At 39.8% G+C, this 24,279-nt stretch overlaps 1 protein-coding gene across 1 annotated transcript in view; it reads right to left on the bottom strand.

Moving 5' to 3' along the window:
* MTHFD2L (methylenetetrahydrofolate dehydrogenase (NADP+ dependent) 2 like) overlaps nt 1-24,279 on the bottom strand; it is a 94,683-nt gene that overhangs the window by 38,845 nt on the left and 31,559 nt on the right. The window contains 2 exon segments of the mRNA XM_040967213.1: nt 23,205-23,240; nt 23,243-23,287. Of these exon segments, the coding sequence (XP_040823147.1) occupies nt 23,205-23,240; nt 23,243-23,287 (81 nt within the window).

The raw sequence follows: 24,279 nt of genomic DNA, 5'->3' as shown, positions 1-24,279 counted from the left end.
GTGAGTTCTGGAATGACTACACTTTGTTCTTTTTGTTGTGGCTTTGTTCAACCTACTGCTCAGTCTAATTTAAAAGCATTGTATTTTAATTTGAAAACTTGTATTTTTATTTCCAATATTTTAATTGAGTTTTCACAATTAATCTACAAACCCATATGCTTATTTTACAAGCATTTTTTCCTGCCACAACTGTAGCCTTTGCTTAATCTTGTAAATGACATAAAAATACATGTTAAAGTTCCTCTTGTTTCTGTCAGGACTCCTGCTTTCCCGACCGCCAAGGCTGTCGTCTGTCCTGCCAAGGGCCTGCACAGTTATGCTCACAGGATAGGCCCTCTTGTTCATTTCCAGTAAGCCTGGAATGGCCTTGGCCTTACTTTGTTGTGAGTCACAGATGCCCAGATGCATTTCCAGACTTGTTCCTTCTGTAATGTGGTTACAGACTGCACTGCAGGTGGCACACGCTCTATGTGGAGGAAGCCTGCTAAGGAAATAGGTGGAATCTTTTCTGCCATCCAGCTTTGTACAATCTGTTCAACGTGTGTAGACACAAAGATGCTAGCAACTGTTTCTGAACATGTACCTAAAAGCATCCCTCTCCTGCCTGTGGACTGACTTCACAGTTTCAGAATATTGTGAATTTCATTTGTTCTCCATTGCTTTTGTACATAACACTTGATCAGATTAGTTTCTTTGGTTGATATTAGCCATTGTATGGCTCAGGGTTTGCCTATGTGTCATCTCCAGATGCCTGCACAGTGAAGCACGATGCTTGGACTGAAGGGACATATAAGAACCGAGGCTATGGAGGATGCATACTTTCATCTCATGATCACTCTCAAATACGATCTAATTAAGTAGGATGGAAGGTGATATAGCATGCATTATTTAACATACTATTTGTCATTCTCATTTTTTGTCTGTGGCTTTAAACACATATCTAGGTTAAGTATAATAAACTATGCCACTCCTATGGCCACACACTTCCAGCTATATTAAAGATTTCTACTGCATGACACTATTTGAGCATTTACTCTGGAATGGAAATAGGCTATGGTTTCAATCACTATGGTGATAAAATGGGTTATAGTAATTGAGTGATTCAAAAATTTAAACATTGCACCTTAATATTTCCCTTATACACATGAATGTACTTTTCACTGAGCTCTGTCTACACTATTACAAATCCATCAGAATCACAGCCAAGCACCACCACAACATATTTAAGCATCAAAAAACCCCATTAATAAATGAACTTAACTAAAAGAAAATCTTAGTTCTGACACTAGGTACTAGGGAAACAAGTAGGGGTTTATCCCAGGATAAGTTATGTGACTTTCTGGAAATCATATGAACATCTAACCCACCATAACACTTCAAATATTTCATAATACTTGGTATTTTTTCTCATAAAATATTCACTAATATTGCCTACATAAAGTTATCCGGGTCTCCACTTAACAAGTATTTACTGATGATCTATTAGGTAAAGCACTATCAGGATCAAGGAAATACAGAAATTACAAAAATATATAATCTATTTCTAGGTGCTTTCTTACAGAAAGCAACCAGAGTCCTACTGAAATCTGACAGAATGACAAAGAAATTGCTGTAACAAGGGGGCAGTCCACAAGGCTGGGTACGGGAGGAGACACCAGCCTGGCCTGTGGCAATGGCCCTGCTGCCAGAGGTCTATGACGACTCTGAAGAGGCACCTTGAAGCCCATCAGGGGAACAAGGGGGGAAAGCTTTTCCAGATTCAGCAATCTGACTGCATCCCAGTGTGGGACTTCCAAGAACTGTGCAGGTTTCAAGAAACTAAGAAGAGGCCGAGACAGTTGTAGTACAGGACACATGTTGGGGTCAGTGACCAAATGTGAAGCTGGAGTCTGAACTCAGTCACCCAGTGCTAGAAAACATTTATTTTTACATCATGGACCTGGGAAGGGTGAAAAGTTGAGTCACTTTTAAGTGATCACATCACAGTTTAGATACACCCTGAACAGGATGTGTGATTTCTTCATCGTAAACATCAGAAACAGCAAGTTTTACATCATCAACTCCTGAGAAAATCATTACTGGGCGTGGTCAGTGACAGCCGGCCACGTGACGGCCTAATTGTGCCTTGTACCTGCTCTTAGCCAAAAGACAGGTCTGAGCAGATCTCAGTGCACATCACCCTGCTTGGACTGTGTGCCAAGCGCCCTTGGTGCCCACTGCAGGCTATGGAGAGGGAGAAGCCACAAACGAGAAAATCAGGAGCTACAAACCCTCAGATTCCATAGTACAACATGGCTTACTTAAGGGAGGATACCACAAGGAAGACGCACTGCCCCTGCTTTGCAACAAATTTCCAGGCGGTGATCTGAGCAGAATAATGGGAGCTTACCATGACACCTGTGAGTTACAGGGAAAGAGTGAGAAGGAGTTGAAGCAAGAGAAGAGAACTCGTGTAACTGACTAGTAAGCCCCCAGTTGACAGAACAATCTAACGCAGTACAGTAGGAACCTGCCGGGCATTTTGAACTCACTCGTATATCTTCAGACTTCTGACCAAAACAATTCTCAAGATTCTGTTTGTGAGACAAGCTTATGTTTCTATAGTAGTAAGGAGAAAAAGAGCTTGCAAGAGAAAACAGAATTCACTTCAGCAGTCTCCATTATTTCTGCTTTATAGCATGATTGGCTTGGCACTGTAGGGTAGTAAGAAAGCAATAAAGGGCTTGAGGCAAGAAGGGAGAGCTGACAAAAACTACTAAAGACAGGATGGGAACATGGAAGCAGGGGCTGGTAAGAACTGCTGTGCCCTCTGTCTCTTCCCTTTGTGTCCTTGTCCCAATCTTTACTGTTAAGTGAGAACTAGACAACTTCCTTGTTTGATAAACACATACACACAAATTTGAAAGTCAAAATTCCACTCCATTTCACACCCCTAAATCTTTCAGTTTCCCCCAACTTCCCTTCTTTTATGAGTTTTTTCAAGATAGTCACACACACAATACATGCAATTTACTGGATATTTGATTTTCTCTTTTTCTCCCTAGAAATGTCATTTCATATGTTTGGTACTTTGTAGAAGATTAGCCATCTCCGTTTCACGCACCACTCTCTTGCTCCTATATATTAGAAGGTGAGCAACATCAAAGACAACACAAAAAACACAGAGAAAATCACCACATACTGTGGAAGAGTCATCTCTTTATTTTTAAAAATCTATTTATTTTTATCAGAAATGCAGATTTACAGAGAGAAAGAGAGACAGAGAGAAAGATGCTCCATTTGCTAGCTCATTTCCCAAGTGGCCACAATAGCAGGAGCTGAGCCAATCCAAAGCCAGGAGCCAGGAGCTTCTTCCAGATCTCCCATATGGGTGCAGAGTTTCAAGACTTTGGGCCATCACCTACTGCTTTCCCAGGCCACAAGCAGGGAGCTAGGAGGGAAGTGGAGCAGCTGGGAAGCAAACTGGCACCGATTTGGGATCCCAGTGCATGCAAAGCAAGGTTTTAGCCACTAGGCTATTGCACCAGGCCCAAGAGTCATGTCTGTAAAAAAAAAAAAATGCTTTTAGTTCTTTATCTTTAAAGTCAAAGACAGCCAGCACAGGCCAGGCTTAAGCCAGAAGCAGAGGAGCTTCATATGTGTCTCCCACATGGATAACAGGGACCCAAACATTTGTGTTTTCTTCCACTGCTTTTCCCAGGCCATGAGTTGGGAGCTGGATTGGAAGTGGAGCACCAGGGACATGAACTAGCATCTAAATGGGACGCCATTGTTGCAGATGGTGGCTTAACCAGATGTGCCACAATGCTGTATCCAAATGAGTCACCGTACTTTTTTTTTTCTTTTTTAATTTGGAAGGTGATGTTAGCAAGACGGCCGACTAGAAATGCCTAGCATTCCCTCCTTCATACAAAACAAAACAAAAAAGACTGTAATGAATGAGAAATAAATACAATACCACCTGTGAGTTATAGGGATGGCCCAAGAGTGCAATGGGGATATTAAGACGCCATCACAGACCCAGAAAAACCTTATAAAGAAGAGGAAAAAAGCACACAGCATCTACCATTTGTCTCTGCAGTTCAGATCAACCAAACCAAAGGAAGCACAGGGAATCTCATATGAAAGCGTAAGTAGGAGGTCTCCAGAGAGTCCCCCTAATGCCACAGGGGGTTCCACTTCAGAAAGTTCAAGTTCAATTTGAGGAACTGTTTGGACAGTACTTCACTGTCTTGGTGAAACTGACTAACCCAGATTGATGCTACTCAGCATCACCTTGAGATCCTAACAAATCATGAACCTGCAAAGCAACAGAGTACCTGAACCCAGGATCAGGGTCATGCCAATCCATAGAAACCCAGTGAAGCCACCCTCTTGTGTAGCTGAGAAGCTTCCATGCAGCCTGAAATGAGTGGTTTGGTCCCTAGAAACTTTGGGGAACAAGTGGGCAAACTTTCCCAACATCCAGAGGCTTGAAAACTAGCTGAGCAATTTGGTCCACTTTATGTATCCCTCAATAGTAACAGTGGAAATTTCCACTCTCCTGTGGCCTTAGGTAGCAGCTAGGTTACACACTCAAGTCCTCAAGAAGCAGTTGGACAGCTCATTCTGAGCAGTTTAACCTGCCGGGGCTGAAAAAAAATGCCCACACATTCCTTGGACATACACAGGAACCCGGTTTGGGCCATTGGTGCAGCCCAATCAGCATGTAGCACTCAGACACGATAAGCATCCTGACCTTACTGCTGGGAGTACAGTCCCACACCTACTGGTGCCCACCAACACACTCCTGCCCCTGCACAGCCTTAAGAATCTGATGGGCATCCTGCCTCTGCTGTTGTGTCACCTATACATCACCTACTTGGGCCTAAATAAGTGGCCCCACCACCACACATCCTGGCAAATCTGTCACACCTAACTAAATGTCCCCACCATCACACATCCTGGCACCTGTCACACCTGGACAGGTGACACACATCTACAAATACATTTGTCACACCCAAGGTCCAAGCTGCCAGAGAACTTGCCCCTCCTAAGAGAGTTGCATGTCATCTAGTGGAAAGACACCATCAACTCTTTCAACCTAGGGCACTGAGAAACGTGCAGGCATTGCCAACATGGGTTGAGATGAAGAAGCTTCAAAGAAATCATACTAATGCATGCACTGGACCCACAGCCAACATCAAACCGTGTAAAACACATCACCAGGACAAGGTGCTTTATAATGACAGCCACATGGTAAATTAATCCAGCAAAATCAGAGTCACCAGATGTGGAAATATGAATATGGGATCAAAAGAAGCATGAAAAGAAGACAACATGAAACCTCTAAATTAGCACAAAAATTCTCTAGGAACAGAGCTTAAGGAAAAGTACAAAGAATTTAGAATAACGATGTAAAGCAAACTCAATGACATACAAAGAAATGAAAACAGAAAATTCAACAAAATTTTAAAAAGTCATTATATGAATAGCAAAAGCTACATGATCATCTCAATAAATACAGAAAAAGCATTTGATACAATTCAACACTACTTCCTGATAAAAACCCAGATTAGATTAAGTACAGAAAGAACATACTTCAAAAAAAAAAAAAAAGAAAAAAAAAAAAGCTGTATTTGAAAAACCTGATAGCCAACATCATACCAAAACTGGGGAAAAGATTATCTTGTATAATCTGGAACAAAACAAGCAAGTCTGCTTTCACTATTATTATTCAACATGTTATAATAAATTTTAGAATAATTAAATAAGAGAAAAGCATAAATATATAAAGGAAGGAAAAAAGTAAAAGTATCCCTGTTTGTAAATGTAATTATTTTACATATAGGGAAGCTAAAGATTTTACCAAAACTAAAAGAACTGATACACAAATTCAATAAAGTTGTACTATGCACAATTAACATATAAAAATTAGGAGCTTTTTTTTTCTTCTGCTATTCACTGCCAGTTAACTTTTAAATGATGTTTACATAGTTGATCAGAATGGAAAGGCCAAAGATCAGGAGAAAGTGGCAAGACAATTGTTCACACATTTTCCTTTTCTTCTTCCTGTATCTGGGGGAAGGAGGAATCCAAGGGCAGAAACCATGCCCAGCCTCCCAGCCGCCTCATCACCTGGGGAAGGGGGCAGCCGCCCGATGCCATCCCAGGCTCCCTGTGGTAGAGCACTTTCTGAAGGTTCTGAGAAGCTTTCTTATATAGCAATAATGAAACTGCTAGATAAGAAATGAAGAAAGTAAGTTCATTCACAATAGCCACACATACACACCCACATAAGACACCTCACACAGAAAACCAAGGAATATACTTAATCAAGAAACTGAATGGGCTATACAACAAAATTTATAAAACTCTGAAAGAAAGCAAGGAGGACACCAAAACCTGGAGAAATACAAGTTAACATATTGGAAGAACTAATACTGGTCAAATGTCCTTTCTGCTCAAAACAATTAACAAATTAAACATGATCTCAAAATAGCAATCATTTTCTTCACAAGAATTATATGTAACCTAGAGTTTATATGGAATAGCAAAGACTCTAAATCGCCAAAATAATTGTAGGAAAGTGCAAGGTTGGAGGCAAGGATGATGTCTGATCTCAAAACATAAAGCTATGACCAAAAAAAAGTTTGCTTGGAGAATGCAGAAAAATATAAGGGAAAAGTAACTAGTTGCCACCTATCACCTATTATTTAGAGGTATTTTCTCAAGATGTATTTTTAAAATTTCTTAATTCTTGTTTTTTCTGTTTGTATATATGAGGTCATCTGTGGATTTGTATCAGGAATGTAACAAATATAATTATCTCCCAATAATTGGGTGTATGGGATTCCTCTTTATAGATACTCTGTAATTTATTTATATAAAGTGTACAAATTTCACAAGACAGACTTAGGACCATAGTTATAAGCTCCCACCCTACACTCCCTTGTCAGAGAGGGAGGGAAGGACAGAGACAAGGGCTGGGGGAAAGAGAGAGAGAGAGAGAGAGAGAGAGAGAGAGAGAGAGAGAGAGAAACAAGGCCTACCTAGTTAGTTCACAACAGTTGGGGCTGGATGAACCAGGAATTGGAAACGCAACCTCGGTCTCCATATGGGTAGTAGGAATCTAGCTACCTGACCATCACCGCTGCCTCCACAGATCTGCATTAGAGAGAAGCTTGGCGTACAGTAGGGGCATAAGTAGCAGATCAGGATAATCCTCTACCTGTGGTCCCCACATTTCACATGGTGTGGGTCCAAGACATGGATGCTCTGCCTTCTGATCCAGCTCCCTGCTAATGGTCTGGGAAAGCAGCAAAGGATGGTTCAAGTCCTTGCAACCCTGCACCTACTTGGTAGACCCAGAAGAAGCTCCTGGCTCCTAGTTTTGGGTGGGCCCAGCAGCCTAGCCTTGGACATTGCAGCAATTTGGAGGGTGAACCAGCAGGTGGGAAATATTCTCTCTCTCTCTCTGCACCCCACCCTTTTCTCTCTAATTCTGGTGTCAGGAACAGAGACAGGCCTCCAACCCAGACATGTGGAACTTTGGAATCACAAATAAAATGTCTTTTTACCCCCCTTTCCTTCATTCCTGTCCCATTCCTTTTTTTTCCCTTTTCTTTCTTTCCCTTTCTCTCAAAGACTAAGTAACAGAGAAAGCTCATCATCCATTGATTCACTCATCAAACACCTTCAAAGGTTGGTGCTGGAGCACGTTGAAGCCAGAAACTTGTAACTTCATCCAGGTCTCCCATGTGTGTGGCAGGAGCCCAAGCATTTGTGCTGCTATCCCAGGTGTATTAGCAGAAAGCTGAATCAGAAGTGGAACAGCCAGAATTTGAACCGATGCTGGCATTGTAGGCAGTGACTGAACTCACAGTGTTGACTGAATATTCAGTGTCGTACCTGCCATGCAAAACACCTAGCTTTTCATCATTAAAAATAAGTCAGTGAAAGATATTCTTGATATTAGCTCTGTAAACATTATTATAATTCTCTTCGGATTAAATTCCTAGAGACAGTAATTGGAACTAACAGTGTCCGTTTATAAGTTTTTAAACAAATTTCTTAAATCTATGTGTTAACATCTGAAATTTTAATTTATTCTCTACTGCAATGGCCATGGTAAACTCATGCTATTTCCGAGTTCTTTTTAAATTGATAAACTTATCATAGAGCAGAGGCGGGTGAAACCTCTTCAAATATTTATTCAAAAGAAGTTTAAGACTAATACCTTAGTCACCAAGAGAATATTACTCACGATAAGAAAATAGAGATTCTGACAGAGTGACTCATAATAACATGATAAACTGCATTATTTTGAAGAAAACCCTAATCATTCCCCCGGGAAGGACATATATATTGATGTGTTCTTACAATACATATACACATGTATTCTTGTAAATGCGGGTGTGTGCTGTGTGTGAGAAACCTTCTTGACCCTTTAAAATAAATATGAATCACAAAATATACACAATAGAAACTCAAAAGAAATATTATGACAATGCAATTGTTTTTGTTTACTGTTGTTGTCTTGATTTAGAGGGCACATATCAGAATACTGAGGAATACATGTTGTCTTCACACTTGGGATATTAAAACTTCCTGGAACTTATCCCAACCACAGTTGCAAAGCTCCCATTTGTGCATAGTAGTCACTATTTCTCATTATGTAAAAATGAAATGTTTAAACCAGCAGTTCTCACATTTTTGTTTTTCTTCAGATCGTAGTTCTTTTACCTTTTGTTTTTCTAATTGGAAAGGCAGATCCGATTTACGGAGAAAAAGAGAGACTGAGATAAAGAAGCTCCATCTGCTGGTTCACTCCCCAAATGGCCACAAAGGCCAGAGCTGAGCCAACCAAGCCAGGAGCCAGGAGCTTCTTCTGGGTTTCCTATGCAGGTGCAGGGTCCCAAGACTTTGGACCATCCTCTACTGCTTCCGCAGGTCACAAGCAGGGAGCTTTAAGAAAAATGAGGCAGCTGGTGCACAGACCAACACCCCTATGGGATCCTGGCACTTGCAAGGGAAGGATTTAGTCATTGAATCACCACACCTGCTTGTTCTTTCACCTTTTAAATAAGCAATTCTTAATAATCAAGCCAGAAATATATTTGGGGCAAATACATTAAAGGAGTTGTTGAAGGATCACAGCTAGAAAACATTTCCCAACTATATATGGGTAGGTAAAAATAAATTCCTTTTAAAGAAAGTAGCCAGGGGAGACCGAGCTGACAACTGTCCCCTTTGCATTCCTTCAGATCCAAGGCCACACCTCCAGCAGACAGCCAGATGCACACTCAGATCCTCCACGGCACATTTCCAACACCACCTCTGGACAGACTATTCTAAAAGCATTGGTGTGTGACACTTCAATCGCTGCTTTTAATTTTCCTTTCATTTTTCTGGTTCAATTTCATGCACGGATGCTACTGAAAAATCATATGTAATAATGACAGATTATAGATCGAATGTGAGTGTTTCCTTCCTGCCAGTTAGCACATGCCTGGAAGAAGCACTCAGCAATACCACACACACTGAGTACACCACAGGAATGATGACTTCACCTGAAGAAGGGCTCATGTTCCTACCCACACTAGAAAGTAAAGCAATAGTATTTTCTAGTTCTTTCACTGAATAGTCATCATTCCCAGTTGTTTCTCTGCCTCCTCCTCCCTTCCTTACCTTTGAATTTTGCAGGTGCAAGCTCTGAGTCAATGATGATGATGCAATATCATATTAAGCCTTCACGAACTGTCCAAACAAGGTATTAAAAGGATTGAAGACTTCATGGGTCCTGAAGGAATCACCCACCTCCATGACGACCCTCCTCATCTTCTGGAAAAAAATGCTTGAACCAAGATGAGAAACTGACTCAACAACGCGTTTTCCAGTCCTGAAAAAGACAGCGATAAAGGCACACTGTGAGCCATTGGAGTTCACAGCACAGTGAGAGATATGTTACAAATGCCCATCGTAATTCTTACTATACCCTACACACCACATTTCTGCATTTTTAATTCTCCTTCTGTAGTTATTTTGTTATATTTAAAAATTCACACTATAACTTGTGAGAGATTTTTTTCTGCTTTAAATAATGACACCCCCACATCATATATTATATTAAATGCATATAGTATTAAACTGTTGCTAGGCAGTTATTTTGCAATGATATACCAAAACTTCATTTAGCCTCACACAAGGCAAGGTCTACTAAAAGCTAATAAACCTATGAAGACAGACTCACTGGATATACAGTAGGAAAAACTTCTTAAGTTTCATCTACATTGTTGTCTATTTACTTGTTGAGGCAGAATGTTATCTTCAAAGGAAATATCCAGAAAGGGTACAGAAATCTTAAACCTGATTTTCAGTCAACCACTGAGAAACCAGGAAACCACAACGGCCTCAGCCATTAGTGTTAGATATGTACCTGAAGCTGAAGGTATGCCATTAAAAAAATATATATATTGTTTTACCTCAAATGATCTTTTTTAAGATTTATTTTTACTCAAAAGGCAGATATACAGATATATAGATATACAGAGAAAGAGAAACAGAAAGATTTTCTGTCTGCTGGTTCACTCCCCAAGTGGCCCCAGCAGCTGGTGCTGAGCTGATCCAAAACCAGGAGTCAAGAGCTTCTTCTAGGTCTCCCAAATGGGTGCAGGGTCCCAAGGCTTTGGGGCATCCTCTACTGCTTTCCCAGGCCACAAACAGGGAGTTGGATGGGAACTGAAACAGTCAGGACATGAACCAGTTCCCATACAGGATCCCAGGTGTACAAGGCGAGGACTTTAGCTAATAGGACACCATTTGGGGTAGGGTATACCATTTTTCATACTGAGATGATCATTTACTACCAGAGGGAGAGAGAGTCTGGAATCCAAAGTGGCATGACCCAGTGCCTCAGGAAGAAAGGAAGAGAAGAAAGCACAAATGGGCAAAAACAAACAAACATGATAATGATAAGACCGTAGGATAGAGACTGGATGGCTGGGAAAAGCCACATAGCACCCTGAGAGCACGTAAAACTTTTGTTTTCAAGTCCTAGGCTGTTTTTTTTTTTTCAAGCTAGTGCTATTTTATTCACCTCAGTAAAGTGGACTTTAACTTTGGGGGTTTTCAAAAATTTGTTATTTTGATATAGATTACTGTAAACAGCTTACACATATTCAGTACCGATCATGCATTACACATTATACCAAAAATTACAAGTCGAATGTGACATTTATTTCTTTCTTTTTTTTGAGTCAGCATTTTATTGTCTTATCTCTGGATTGCACATAGCACAGTTTTCCTGCAAAGTGAATCTCTTTCAAATTTTAATGAATGTCCCCTTTCCATTTATTTATATAAAAAGGAAATACTGCACATAGAGAATAAGTGAGTTAATAGACGTATCAAGAAAAAGAAGTCAACCTAGGTTCTAAATTCAATCAAGCTGTAAAGGGTTGACAAAATAGTTACTTCTTATTTCAGAATGCATTGAAATAATTAAATAATAGGAAATACGTGGTTATAAAACCAGGCTTTCTATGGTGAGAAAATATAAAGGTTATGAAAATACAATAGGCTATGAGAATCAAGGCTCAGTAAAGCAGGTCAACTGGACAAACCTGCCAAGCTGTATAAGGGAAATCAACTGGACTCAGGTAAAGGCACTCCACGGTCACCCCAAACCCACTCTGCACAAAATAAAACATGCAAGTATAAACAGAAAGTTTAAGCAGTCAGGAGCATTTGCTAAGGAAGCTTAAGCTTCTGATCGTAAAAGAGCCGACATGTGTGAAGTTTAATCCCTTGTCGTATTTTGAGGATGTGATTTTTTGGTGGTTTATCGAAGACATTTTCTCATGTTGCTCAAGCACACTTTCAAAGACTACAAAGGCTGTGGTTATAAAGAAATGGGCATGAAAAAATGAAGCTTCAGAAAAAATCCTATGTTTGATGAAGAATGAATAGGATGTGTTTCAGTGGTACTGAATATACACAGGCAATGTTACAGAACTTGTTTTATCAACGAACACCCTTCAATTACATCAGAATAAGACGATTCAACCTACGAAATACAGAACTGATCTATCTTATATTCTATATCCACGTCTCTTTATCTCTTCATGATTGAAAGTTTCTAAACCCAAATAGCAACTTCACATCTCTCAACACTCCACAAGTTTTACATCTGAATCTGCCACAAGTTTCTAAAATTCAGGAAGTTCAACTTGAGTTCATCTCCCCGCATCACTCATCTTTATCTGTCCCAAACCTTGCTTCCATTCCACATGCTCTCAATCTTCAACTATGTAAATATTGTCACAATAAAGCAATTGAAAAAAACAATGACTTAAATTTTAAAAGACACTTTGTAAAAAGCAGAAATTCAAATAAATAATTGTACACCTATGCTTATTAACAGGATTATCTTATAAGAGTTAAAAACCGGAAACAACATAATGTGCATCAATGGATACGTAGATGGAAAAACATGGTATGTTTGTAAGAGTACTTCAAGAAGTTCATGGACATGCATATTGTGAAAAAAACACACATGGATTTAAAGTTTTTAAAAAATCATTAATGGTAATAACACAATACACCCAGTCCCCAAAGTCACAAATCTTTCTAGTCTAATTCTCAATTCACCTTCTTTTTGTTTTGCCTTTTTAATTTTTACTCTAAACTGCTTACAAAAGTGCAGAAAAGTATAAATAAGTTCTAAATGAGCACACATAGATTAAACAATGCTTAGCATTTGCCATATTTACTTCATATGTTAAAAAGGGTATATATTTAATGTACATGGCATAATTCAGTGAAGACATACATAAATATCTAGATATCAATAATATGGAATCCACAGAGTTTTATACAGTGAGAGGAAAACACAACACTTGTGTCTCTTTGACTTGATTCGCTCAGCTATTTATTTTGTGGAAAACATGTAGATTTCATTCTTTTTATAGTATTATTTGTGTATTTATATCATATTTTCTTAATCCAGTCATCCACTGATGGAATCTTAAGGTGATTCTATTTTCTTGCCACAGTGAATTGAGCTACAAAAAACATAGGAGTCCAGGTGTCTCTTTTGGAAACTGCTATCACATTTTTGGGGGATGGGAGAGGAAAATCCTGGAAGTTAGACAGCTGGGTTAGATGGCACATCTGTGCTTGGTTTTCTGAGGGGTCTCCATCCTACATTCTACAGTGGTCGTATTCTTTTACGGTTTCTACCAATCCAAAAAGGGTTCCCTTTTCCCCACACCCTGTCCAGCTTCTGTTACTTTCTGTCTTTTTTATAATTCATTTTAACTGGAATGAAATGCCACATTTTTTTTTTCATTTACAATTCTCTAATGGCTGGTGGTACTGAGCATTTTCCATTTAACTTGCCATTCGTATTTCTTATTTGCAAAAATGTCTATTCTGATCACTTGCCCATTTCTCAAGTGGATTGCTTTGTTGTTGTTGTCTCCTTTGAGTTCTTATCAGATGCATAACTTTCAGGTATCTTCTCATTCTGTTGGTTATCTTTTCACTCTGCTAATTGTTTCATTTACTATGCAGAAGTTTCTTAATTTGGTGGCTAATTATAATATTCACAGAAAGCACACACAATGCCCTCAAAATTCCTCCCATAGGGTCCCAACATAATAGCAGATTAAAGGGAAGAGAAACTCAATCATTTCATTGTTATTATGTGAACAATTAATTCTTACCTCTAGAAGTGTTGAATGCTTATGTCATTACCTTTATTTTATATTGAGTTGAAACTTGGGCCCAGAGTTAGATGTGATTTTTAAAATTAAAGTATAAATAGAAATCAAATCCTCTTTAGATTAGAAAACTTATTTATGTATTCGAAAGGTAGGAAGACAGAGACCTCCCAGCCACAAGTTCGCTCCACCCATATATAGTGGGAGTGGGGAACTCAATTCAGGTCTCCTACATTGATGGCAAAGAACCAACTACCTTGAAGAACATGCTTCTTTTGTTACAATCCCCTGCCTTGTGTCAGAATCCTGCTTTGGTTATACTACAGACTCCACGTCCTGTATATGACCCAAGCATCACAGAGCTGGTATCATGTCTGTAGAATAGGTTATCCATGTTACGCATGTATACGTTAATCAACTTGACAATAAATGGAAGCCATGAAATACACCTTAATATTAAGTGCATGTGGTAAGTTCAATCATCATATGTATTTTTATAATATAAACTGTTAAAAGCAAAAAACTTAAGATTCCTATAATAAATATGATACAATGACTATTTTATGTCTCTTGTACAAGTAACCTTAGGTGTTTAGAAATACGTTCATGATTATTTATTGCATTATTCGCAATAGTAAAAGCAGGGATTATCTAAATATCCTACAGTCAAGAACTGAATACGTGAATTACCTACATGGACTAGAATGCCAAAAAGTCATTAGAAGTCATGTTTTAAAAGAAAGCACATTATGAAGAAACATTTAAAGAGTGTAGAACAAAGAAAATACTACGCCTAGTATGAAAGAACTATTTACATGTTTTTATTTGCACGTAAGTATAAAACACTAGAAGGTCGAACATCAAATTCTTACCTATGATATTTTTTTGGCACAGGTTATTTTTTCCCATTGTCTCTATTATTCATGTTTTCTAGGATTTTACAGCAAGGATGTGTTACTGATACCAGAAAAAAAAAATCAATACTCAAGCTTCTCTCTCACATCCTAATGAGATAAGGAAAACTTAGTCAGCAAAGCTTTGCCCACTTGGTAACTTAAGCTCTGAGCATGGATTGTGCCCACCGGAACGGGCTTGGGGGAAAGAGGACAACAGAGAAGAGGGAGACTCCTGAGAGAAAAAAAAAATACAAAAAAAAAACACCAAAATACAATAAGCAAAAAAGACAAAACTACTTTTCTTAAATAATTCAGCCTTCCCTACACCTCACAGAGCAAGGCAGTTCCTGTGGAGGGAAGACATCACCGGGATCCATCCAGGCAACCAGATAACACGCAGTTGTGCTCAAGAGCTGGCACCTGCGGAATTCACAAATATTAGGTAAAAACAGTTTTTATTGATCTCTACGTACAAATGTCTTAGATTAATTTACTTGTGTTTAAGATAATTGGTCAACCCTGATACTACGTTAGCACTAAAAGTAACAAAGAAATGTACTCCTTTAGTTACAGGGATGTGTAATTTGATGACATCAGAGTAGGGAAGGTATTTGGTGCAGTTTGATGTACCCATTAGGATGCCCATATCAATTATCAGAGTGACTGGGTTGGATCACTGGCCCAGTTCCTAATGTCAACATCCTGCTAATGAAAACCCAGGCAGGCAGCAGAGATGGGGCTAGGTCAGACACTCATATCCTGTGTACCTGGGATTGCTACCTGGCTTCGCTGCCAACTCGAGCTTCCTGCTAAGACAGAAGCTGGGAGGCAGCAGTGATGGCTCAAGTTTTTGGATCCCTGCCCCTCATGTGCAAGACCTGGACTGAATTCGTAGTACCCAGGTTTGGCCACAGCTGAGACAACTACAGGCACCTGAGGAATGAACCAGTAGATATCTCTTCTCTTTTACCTCTGTCCCTTTTTAAAATAAATAAAAATTTAAAACGATAACCTCCTGAGCTTGGCACGATAACCTAATAGCTAAACCCTCACCTTGCATACTCTAGGATCCCATATGGGTGCCCGTTCTAATCCTGGCTGTTCCACTTCCCTTCCAGCTCCTTGCTTGTGGCCTTGGAAAGACAACAGAGGATGGTCCAAAGCCTTGGGACTCTGCACCCATATGGGAGACCTGGAGGAGGATCCTGGCTCCTGTCTTCGGATCGGCTCAGTTCTGGCTGTTGCGGCCACCTGGGAAGTGAACCAGTGGACAGAAATCTTTCTCTATATATTTCCTCTCTATAGATCTGCCATTCCAGTAAAAATAAACAAGTCTTTAAAAATAAATTTATAAAATTTATAAATTTATAAAATTTAAAAATAATAAAAATAAAGTTACAACCTCTGAGTTAATAAGCTAAATTATCAATTAAATATTCATATACAATGTCCTTACAAGGACTAACATATTACCATATCAGTACATAACCTTTCTTCAGTATTGACAATGTTGGGCACTCAACTATGTGCTCTGTATGGCCTACAGGGCTTAACAACGCAATGTTAAAGTTGATTATTCTTCATACCCTATCACAGAAGGGCATAAGGGTCACAGGGGATAATTTTTACCAATCTTGCACAATTAGCAAGTGGTAAAGTTGGAATTTGAATCCTGAAATGCCTCTTTGAGTAACCTGTGCATTCACAGCACTCTATGCCATTAAAAATAATTGACAACCGGGCCCAGCGCAGTGGCGCAAGTGGTTAAAGGTCCTCGCCTTGCACGCCCAGGATCCCATATGGGCGCCGGTTCTAATCCCGGCAGCCCTGCTTCCCTTCCAGCTCTCTGCCTGTGGCCTGGGAAAGCCTGTGGCCTGGGAAAGCAGTCGAGGATGGCCCAAAGCTTTGGGAACCTGCACCCGCGTGGGAGACCCAAAAGAGAGGCTCCTGGCTTCGGATTGGCATAGCATCGGCCCGTTGAGCTCACTTGGGGAGTGAATCATCGGACGGAAGATCTTCCTCTCTGTCTCTCCTCTCTGTATATCCGCCTTTCCAATAAAAAAATAATACAAATAAATCTTAAAAAAAAAATAATTGACAACCTTGAGATAAATGACAAATTTAGGAAAGAAAGGATATTCTAAAGGAAGAAGCAGAGGCTAGCCACAGGGGACAAGTTGGAGGAGAACAGCGGATGGGAGTAACACTGGGATTAGTGAGGCATGAGATGTGCCAGCATCCGCAGGAGAAGCACCAGGGCTGTAAGTGAGCAGGCTCACTCCCAGGCCAGCTGTCCGACACCTGGGGAGCGGCTTGTTATCATGCCCCACCCTCAGAACTTCTCAGTATCCCGGCATTCTGAAAATTATTACCTCTGCTCCAAGAAGGAGGAAATCCACTAGCGGGAAAAGCCTATTGAGAAGCTGGCATGATGCCTGACGGGAGAGTCTGCTGGTCTTGGCAACGCTATGGGGGAAGCGGTGAAAGGAAGTTAGTTGGTCACTTTGCGTTTTGTGTGTAAATTTTCCAAAAGGACTCTACTGAATGGCCCATTTATCCTGTTTTGTATTACAATGTCTGTCATTAAAAGTGTTGCAAGAGGGACGCTGGAGTTATGACTGTAAAAATGTGCTAGAGGGGATGGGTTAGTGCAAAATGCAGACTTCATTCACCACTGTGACACAGTATCCAGAGGTTGGCATGCAGGTGGCACTGCCTTAGCAGCTTTTCCTTAGGATGAACTTAGTTCCACCCAGTTTACTCAGATGGGTAGAGGATCCTTCAGAAAACGTCTGTGAATACCTTGCCTATCCTTCCCAAATAATGATGATTCTTAGAACTTTTAAAACCTGGGCTGTCCCCCAGTTGCCTTCTGTGGTTAGCTTAACGTTATGGAAAGCCAAATGAGCCTCCGCTATGCCACCCCTTTCCCTTCAGCTGTTTAACAGGCACATTCTCATTGCTGTGCTTTCCATGCCCATAGTAGCCCCTCTGCCCTCTATTCGCTCTTATCCTCCGGTCAGTGCCTTCACCAGTTATACATGCAAACTAATAACTAGAATAACCTCAGATATATCAGCTAAATTTGTATCAATTTCAAGAAGCCCTTCTTCCACTAATAGTTTCCATATTGATGTAACACATATTATTGTAGTCACTGTGTGTCAGATATTGTTCTAAGTACTTACCTACTAAGCTAAAAAAAAAAAAAAAAGCTAGAGCTATCACAGCTGTAGTTGCTAAAGAAGACACATAGCTACCAACAGGTGCCGTAAGTCTAGTATATTAAAGTGCCCTGGAAGGCAAGTAATTCCGCAACTCAAAGAGGTAGCTTTTGAGTAGGAAATTGAAAATCTTCTTTTTAAAAAAGATTTATTTTATGTATTTGAAAGACAGAATTACACAGAGAGAGATTTTCCATCTCTGGTTCACTCCCCAGATGGCTGAGCCAGCAGAAGTCAGGATCCAGGAATGGATTCCAGGTCTTGCACGTGGATGCAGGGACCCTCTCACCTGAGCCGTCATCTGCTGCCCTTCGCAGGCACATGAAGCAGGGATCTGGATCCGAAGCAGAGCAGCTTTGACTTGAACTGGTGTCCGTGCGAGATACTTGCACCACAGATGGTGGGTTTACCATTTATACCGCAATGCCAATTCCTGAAACCTCTTCTGTTTGCGCCACTTCACAGGGTCTGATTTTCAGATCTGAATTTCCAGCGTATCTAAATCCTGACTTGAGGTCGGAGGGAGATGTTTAAAGGGTAAGACCAATACCATGAGAAACTGGAGGGGTGAGATTAATATTAACATAAGCTAATAGTATTCATGCCTCAGGATCTTTACACAACAATTTCTTTTACTTTTTCTCTTCTGCAAGCCCTTTTCAAGATTTCGTCACCACATTCTTCACTGTCATCTCTCAGACATTATCAATCTTTCTGACACACCGTGGCCTGCTCCTCCTTCTCTTCCTGACTTCTCCTAGATGGGACTGCTTCCATATATGCTGACATTCTAGTTATGACAGTGATCCAGCCCTCCCTGTTCCAGCTACCTCTGCCATTAGATCACAATCTCCCTCTTTAATACACACTGCTAATTGCATTTCTTTGTTTCCCACACATAAGGCCTGATGTGGTCATTTTGGCAATACTTTATTCCTAGTGTCTGGTTACATATTTCTTTTTTACATTAACTCATATTTGCTTAATAATTCCAGTGTTACTTACAGATATCTGTATGCTCCTGACGAATATTAAAAAACAGAAAATGTAGTATCTATGATTATTGTTTATGAATCCTCAAATTCTTTCCACTGAACAAATATTTACTTCTTTAAGATTATTACTACAGCGTTATACACAGGTTCTACCTTCCAGCCTTTTGCTATGTAAAGAGAGGCATTGGAAGTGGGTCAAACAAAAGAACAGGAGTCTGTTCCCACTGGGAATAGTGGCTTTCCCTGAGGACCATGTGACCGGCTGGGCCATGTGTAGTTGCTGCTCACCTGACTCACGCCCTCTGCTGGTCTGAGAATACTCCCGCGGGATGGCTGTGCTACCGTGCAATACTATCAACCACATTTGTGGCCTGCGTACATGTTGGCTCTTATTTTGCTCATTTTTCTAGGTTTAACTTTTCCTTTTCCTCTCCTAGATTTGTCTCCCCTGGCTCTTGCGGGAGGGTTAGGATCACTCATTTTCCATTCCTCATTATAACAAACATAAAATATGAATGTGAATGCAGACTTAAAGATTTTATTCCACCAGAAGAAATTATTCATTCAATATTGTAATTGACAAGTGAGAACTAAGGGTAACTAAAATACTCTTAACAAATTACTAACAAATTACTATTGGTTAAATAATAACTTTTAAATACAACCTAAATTTTATTCTCTCTGAAAGGGATGGACAGACTGACTGCTCTAATCCCTCTCTATGCCCCAAATTCCAAACTTGTATATAAATACAATCTTTAGACAGTCATTATGTTACTTGTGCCCAATGAATTCGGCTGTTGCTGCCGCAGTATTCCACCTGATATTGACCTGTGGTCTGAGAAAGAACAGTGCCTTTCTGCACATACCTTATTTCAGTCAGTCCAGTTCAAACATTTGCATTTGTTTCCACCTGAATAGAATTCATCAGCTATAATTAGCTGTACCAGCTCACTAATGACTTCTGGGAAAGGGAACATTTCTATTTTTATCTTATAAGGTGAAAACCGCAGATACAATCTGAGTTCTAGAATTTAGCCATATAAGAAGAAGAAACTGATTAAATTTGGTTGATGCTGATTAAATTACCGTTATTCTCTCCCTCAAAATCAATTTCATCCAGACGTCAGCACCAATGTCTCATTAACAGGCAAGACAACAAAGGATGTCAGGCAAGCCTTGGATAAAGCAACGATGACAGCAACTGTGGGCCTTGAATACAATGCGCAAGTGTGAAGGTAAAAATCACGCTGTATGTCTGAATGCAAGACAAATTAGCGGAAAACCAATATTTACTCAATTAATTGAAAACATTTCTGTTTCTCCTTCTCCTTTTAAGAGTCTGTCTTCCTTGACGTTATCTCACGTAGTTTAAAAATGTATGACAAATCATGTTCAGCTCTTGCTGTCACTCACTGGTGGTTTATGTCAAAGTCACCATCACAGGGGCTGGATAGGTACAATGATTATTACATGGCTTGGACACCTGCATTCCATAATCTAGTGCCTGAATTTCAGTTTCAGCTCCTCTTCCAGTTCCTGCTTCTTGTTAATGTCTTCTCTGGAGGGCTACAAGTGACGGTCCAAGTCATGGGCTCCCTGCCACCCACCCAGGAAACACAGACTGAGTTCCCAGAGTGCAGCTTCAGCCCAGCCTGGCCTGGATATCATGAATATTTGAGGGGTGAACCAGAGTATGAAAGATCTCTCTCTCTCTCTCTCTCCCTTTTTTCTCCCTCTCCATTTCAAGTAAAATGAAATACATATAAAAATTAAAAACTTGTTTCAGTTGTGTCCAATTTGATCATCTTCCCAATAATGTTTCTAACCAATCTCAAAATAACTTACAAATGTTTAAGAAAATCAGAATAATACAATAAACTCTTAAATATCTGTGTTCTGGAACACACCAAGTGTGCACTTCCCTGATGACTTCTGTATTTACTGTTTCCTCTAATTGAAATGTTTTTCCCTTGATATTTATTTGATTTTCTCCTTCACTTCATACAAATCTGCATCTGTCAATGTCCTACTAGGAAACAGAACGTCTCTCCAACCATTACATGAAGAGAGATTAGTGAAACTACCTTTATTGGAGTATGCTGGGGTGAAAAGAAAAACAAGGAGTTTCAAAGCACTGAGGAACAGGAAGTGGCTTGCACCGTGCCTAGGGTTGAAGAAACGGGAAGAGAACATGATGTTACCGCTGAGCAGTGAGAGTGAGGTCATGGGTTGAGAAAGCTCCAGGAAGCCATCCACATGGGAGGAAATGAAAGGAGAATAAACTAGAATAAAATAGAAAAGAATCACCCTAACCGGTCTTTTTTCTTCCTCTCCCTCCAGTCTCCTACTGGTGTCAAACCAGTGGCAGAGAAGCACAGATGGACTGTCTTCACCAGTCAGTATCCTTGGATGGAGCCCGGCATGGAAGGGCAAGGATTACCCATGCAGGGTAAATGAGAAGGCCAGACTGGGGTCTACTCCCAAAGTCATGTCCTGAAAAAGATCTTCATGGATAAAGCTAAAACAGTCCCCTACACACTTTCTGCTTCTTTAACCAACTTCATTATTACAGCCAGCATAACCAGACATTATACTGTGTTCATTGCTTATTTGGTGTTTCTCCTACTAAAGCATCAGTTGTGCAGGGGTGGGGAGATTTTGTCATTTATATTCAGTGTTACTTGTTCACAGTTTAAAGCAGCACTATTGCATAGCAAGAGTTCTATGCTTACTGAATGAGCTGATGAATTTAATACTTTGCTTATCAAAAGTATTCATGCTCAACTAAGACTATAACAATATCATAAACTCTCACATATCTGTAAATGAATTATCTACATATTCCAATCTACATATTCCATATCTACATATTCCTTTATATTCCAATACTTCCTATATTCTAAACTCTTCTTAAATTACTATTCAGGACAACACAAATAAATTTAAATAAATTCAACCATTCATTTATAATAAATATGAAATATATAAATGTACAGCTCACAAATATTTACCTCACATATTAAAATATAGAACAATTGGTACCAGCATTGTGCTACAGCAAGCTAAGCCACAGCTTACAACACCGGCATCCCAAATTGGAATGCTGCTTCAAGTTCTATTTGCTCTGCTTCCAGTCCAGCTCCTTGCTAATGCACCTGAGAAGGCAGCAGGAGATGGCCGAAGGACTTGGGAGACCAGAACAATAGTGTTCCTGGCTCCTGGCTGCAGCCTGGGCCGATCCCAGTCACTTCAGCCACCTGGGGAGTGAACCAGCAAATGGAAGAGTTCTCTGTTTCCTGCTTTCTCTCTCATTCTGTCTTTCCATAAACAGCATAAACCTTTTAAACAGATATATACGTACATATGTGTATATGGAGAGAGAGAGAGAACAAAATCTCAGAATTGAAGGAAACATTACAACTTAATCTGTGTACTCAATACACAGACTCTACAATGGTCCAAACTGCAAGGAGTAAAGAAGGAATGTGATACCTTTCCCAGAGAACATATGCCCAAAATAATCATAGATTTTCATGCCTTTTGTCATTCTTTATTAAAATATTTTAATAAAAAGTTAAAAGAGAGCATGGATTGTTTTGTCATCTAAAATGAAACTAATATTAGTAAAAACTAGCAAATAATAATGTCCATTATCTCACATTTTATCTACCAACTGGTAAAGTGACAGAGCACATACTATATCAAAAACTGGAAGCTTGGAGGCAATTTATATTATAAAACTAATGGATTTGTCCATTTTTTCTTATGTTACTTAAGAAAAAACAAAACAAAACTATTGCCATCTTCTTCAAGTTGTACTTTCTCTGTTCTAGAGCAAACAATCTCAGCTCATTAGATCACGTCTGTAAGCCATCCTTCCCGGAAGCATTATCATCCTTTGGACATGGTCTAGTCCATCAGCATCTGTTTTATAGTTCAGCAGTTGTTGCCAGTACAGCACGGTGGTTGTCTCTCTCCTCCTCCTACCCACTCATCCTACTCTCATTAATACAATTTGAAAGTGCAATTTTTGTTCATTTTCTAGTAGCCAAACTGTTGGACCACCCTCACCTTTTTCTGTAAATGCTCCACAGTGATGGTTGTCAAAGCAATCACATGTGTTCCTGTTCTAAATCAAAGCAATCACATGTGTTCCTGTTCTAAATCTGCTGTTCCAGATGCAGCTGTCAACCACAAAGAGGCAAGTACCAAGGCTGTGACAGTGGACCTATATGACGATTGCCCAGGTAACAAGATCCACATGCCACAAGTTCATCAGACACATACCTCACTCTACCAAGAAGCTGTTCTTTCAAGTACGTCAGCATTACTCTGCTTAGGACACCCCATAGGTAATGGTGAACCAAGGACTTACCAGCAGCTCTATGATAATATCCGCCAGCTGAGCGTGGATCTTCGTTGTTCTTTGAGGATGTATCTGTGGGCTATCGTCACAGCTGCATCGCCTGAAATGCAGAAGAACCCCATCAATGATTATAGCTGTTTTTCAATGTTAAAAACACCCTTAGTCTAGAGGCATTTCAGTTACTTCCCGAGGGAGAAGAGTTGTTTTCATATGTTTACATCATTTTGAGTGCAAACACTACAAAAGGAAGTCTAGATGAATCAAAATATTTTAACTTCAAATTGAGTGAATTAAAAAAAAAAAAAACCAAATGAGAGCAAAAGAAGGTAGGTAATGTTCTAGAAAAACCAGGATTTGAAAATTTCCTTTTTACTGGATAACCCACATTGGTGTAGGGGAATACTTGTTAGCTTAATAACAACGTAAACAAATACTAAAAACAACCAGTTTATTAAAAAAATAGGAAAACGACCTGTGGAAGCACAACTGAGAGATTAATTCTGCCATGAGGAGTTATGGAGGAAGAGCTCCTAGAAGAGGCACTGAGTCTTCAGCTTTTAAAGCACAAACAGTAGACAAGGCCCAGAAAGGAAGAAAAGTAGATTCCAAGCTCAAGGACAGCAGTAGGAAATGGACTGACTGCAAAATTGTGTGTTTACAAAAATGAAGAGCTCCTGGTATATAACAGGATATTTTTAAGTAAAAAGGTTAACACAATGAATGATGAATGAGAGGTGATCAGCCTACGGGTGCCCAGTGCTTAAAATCTGAGCCAAGGAAGAGGGTAGAGAGAAAGTAGAGATAAGAAAAGGCAAGCATCTTTTCTCCCCCTCAGAAGATGACAAAAGGTACACGCTTAACACCACCAGCAACAAAACCTGCAAATCTCCAATTTAAGGAAAACTCTAAAGCATGCTTCCCATGGAACTATGTCACCAAAGGAAGTGAGTAGATGCCACACAAGAAAAAGGACAGTGACAAAACACACACAATGACATGATGGTTAACAGCTACAAATCTCCAAGCTGCAAAGCTCTGTACCCTGGAGGTGACAGGTGCACCTTAACGTGCAAAAAGCCCACATGTCCTCCT

This window comes from Ochotona curzoniae, unplaced genomic scaffold (assembly GCF_017591425.1).
Source record: "Ochotona curzoniae isolate NIBS_2020 unplaced genomic scaffold, NIBS_Ocur_1.0 scaffold_4506, whole genome shotgun sequence".
Lineage (NCBI taxonomy): Eukaryota > Metazoa > Chordata > Mammalia > Lagomorpha > Ochotonidae > Ochotona > Ochotona curzoniae.
The sequence above is the reverse complement of the archived record's forward strand: the minus strand, read 5'-3'. Positions and strand labels throughout refer to the sequence as shown.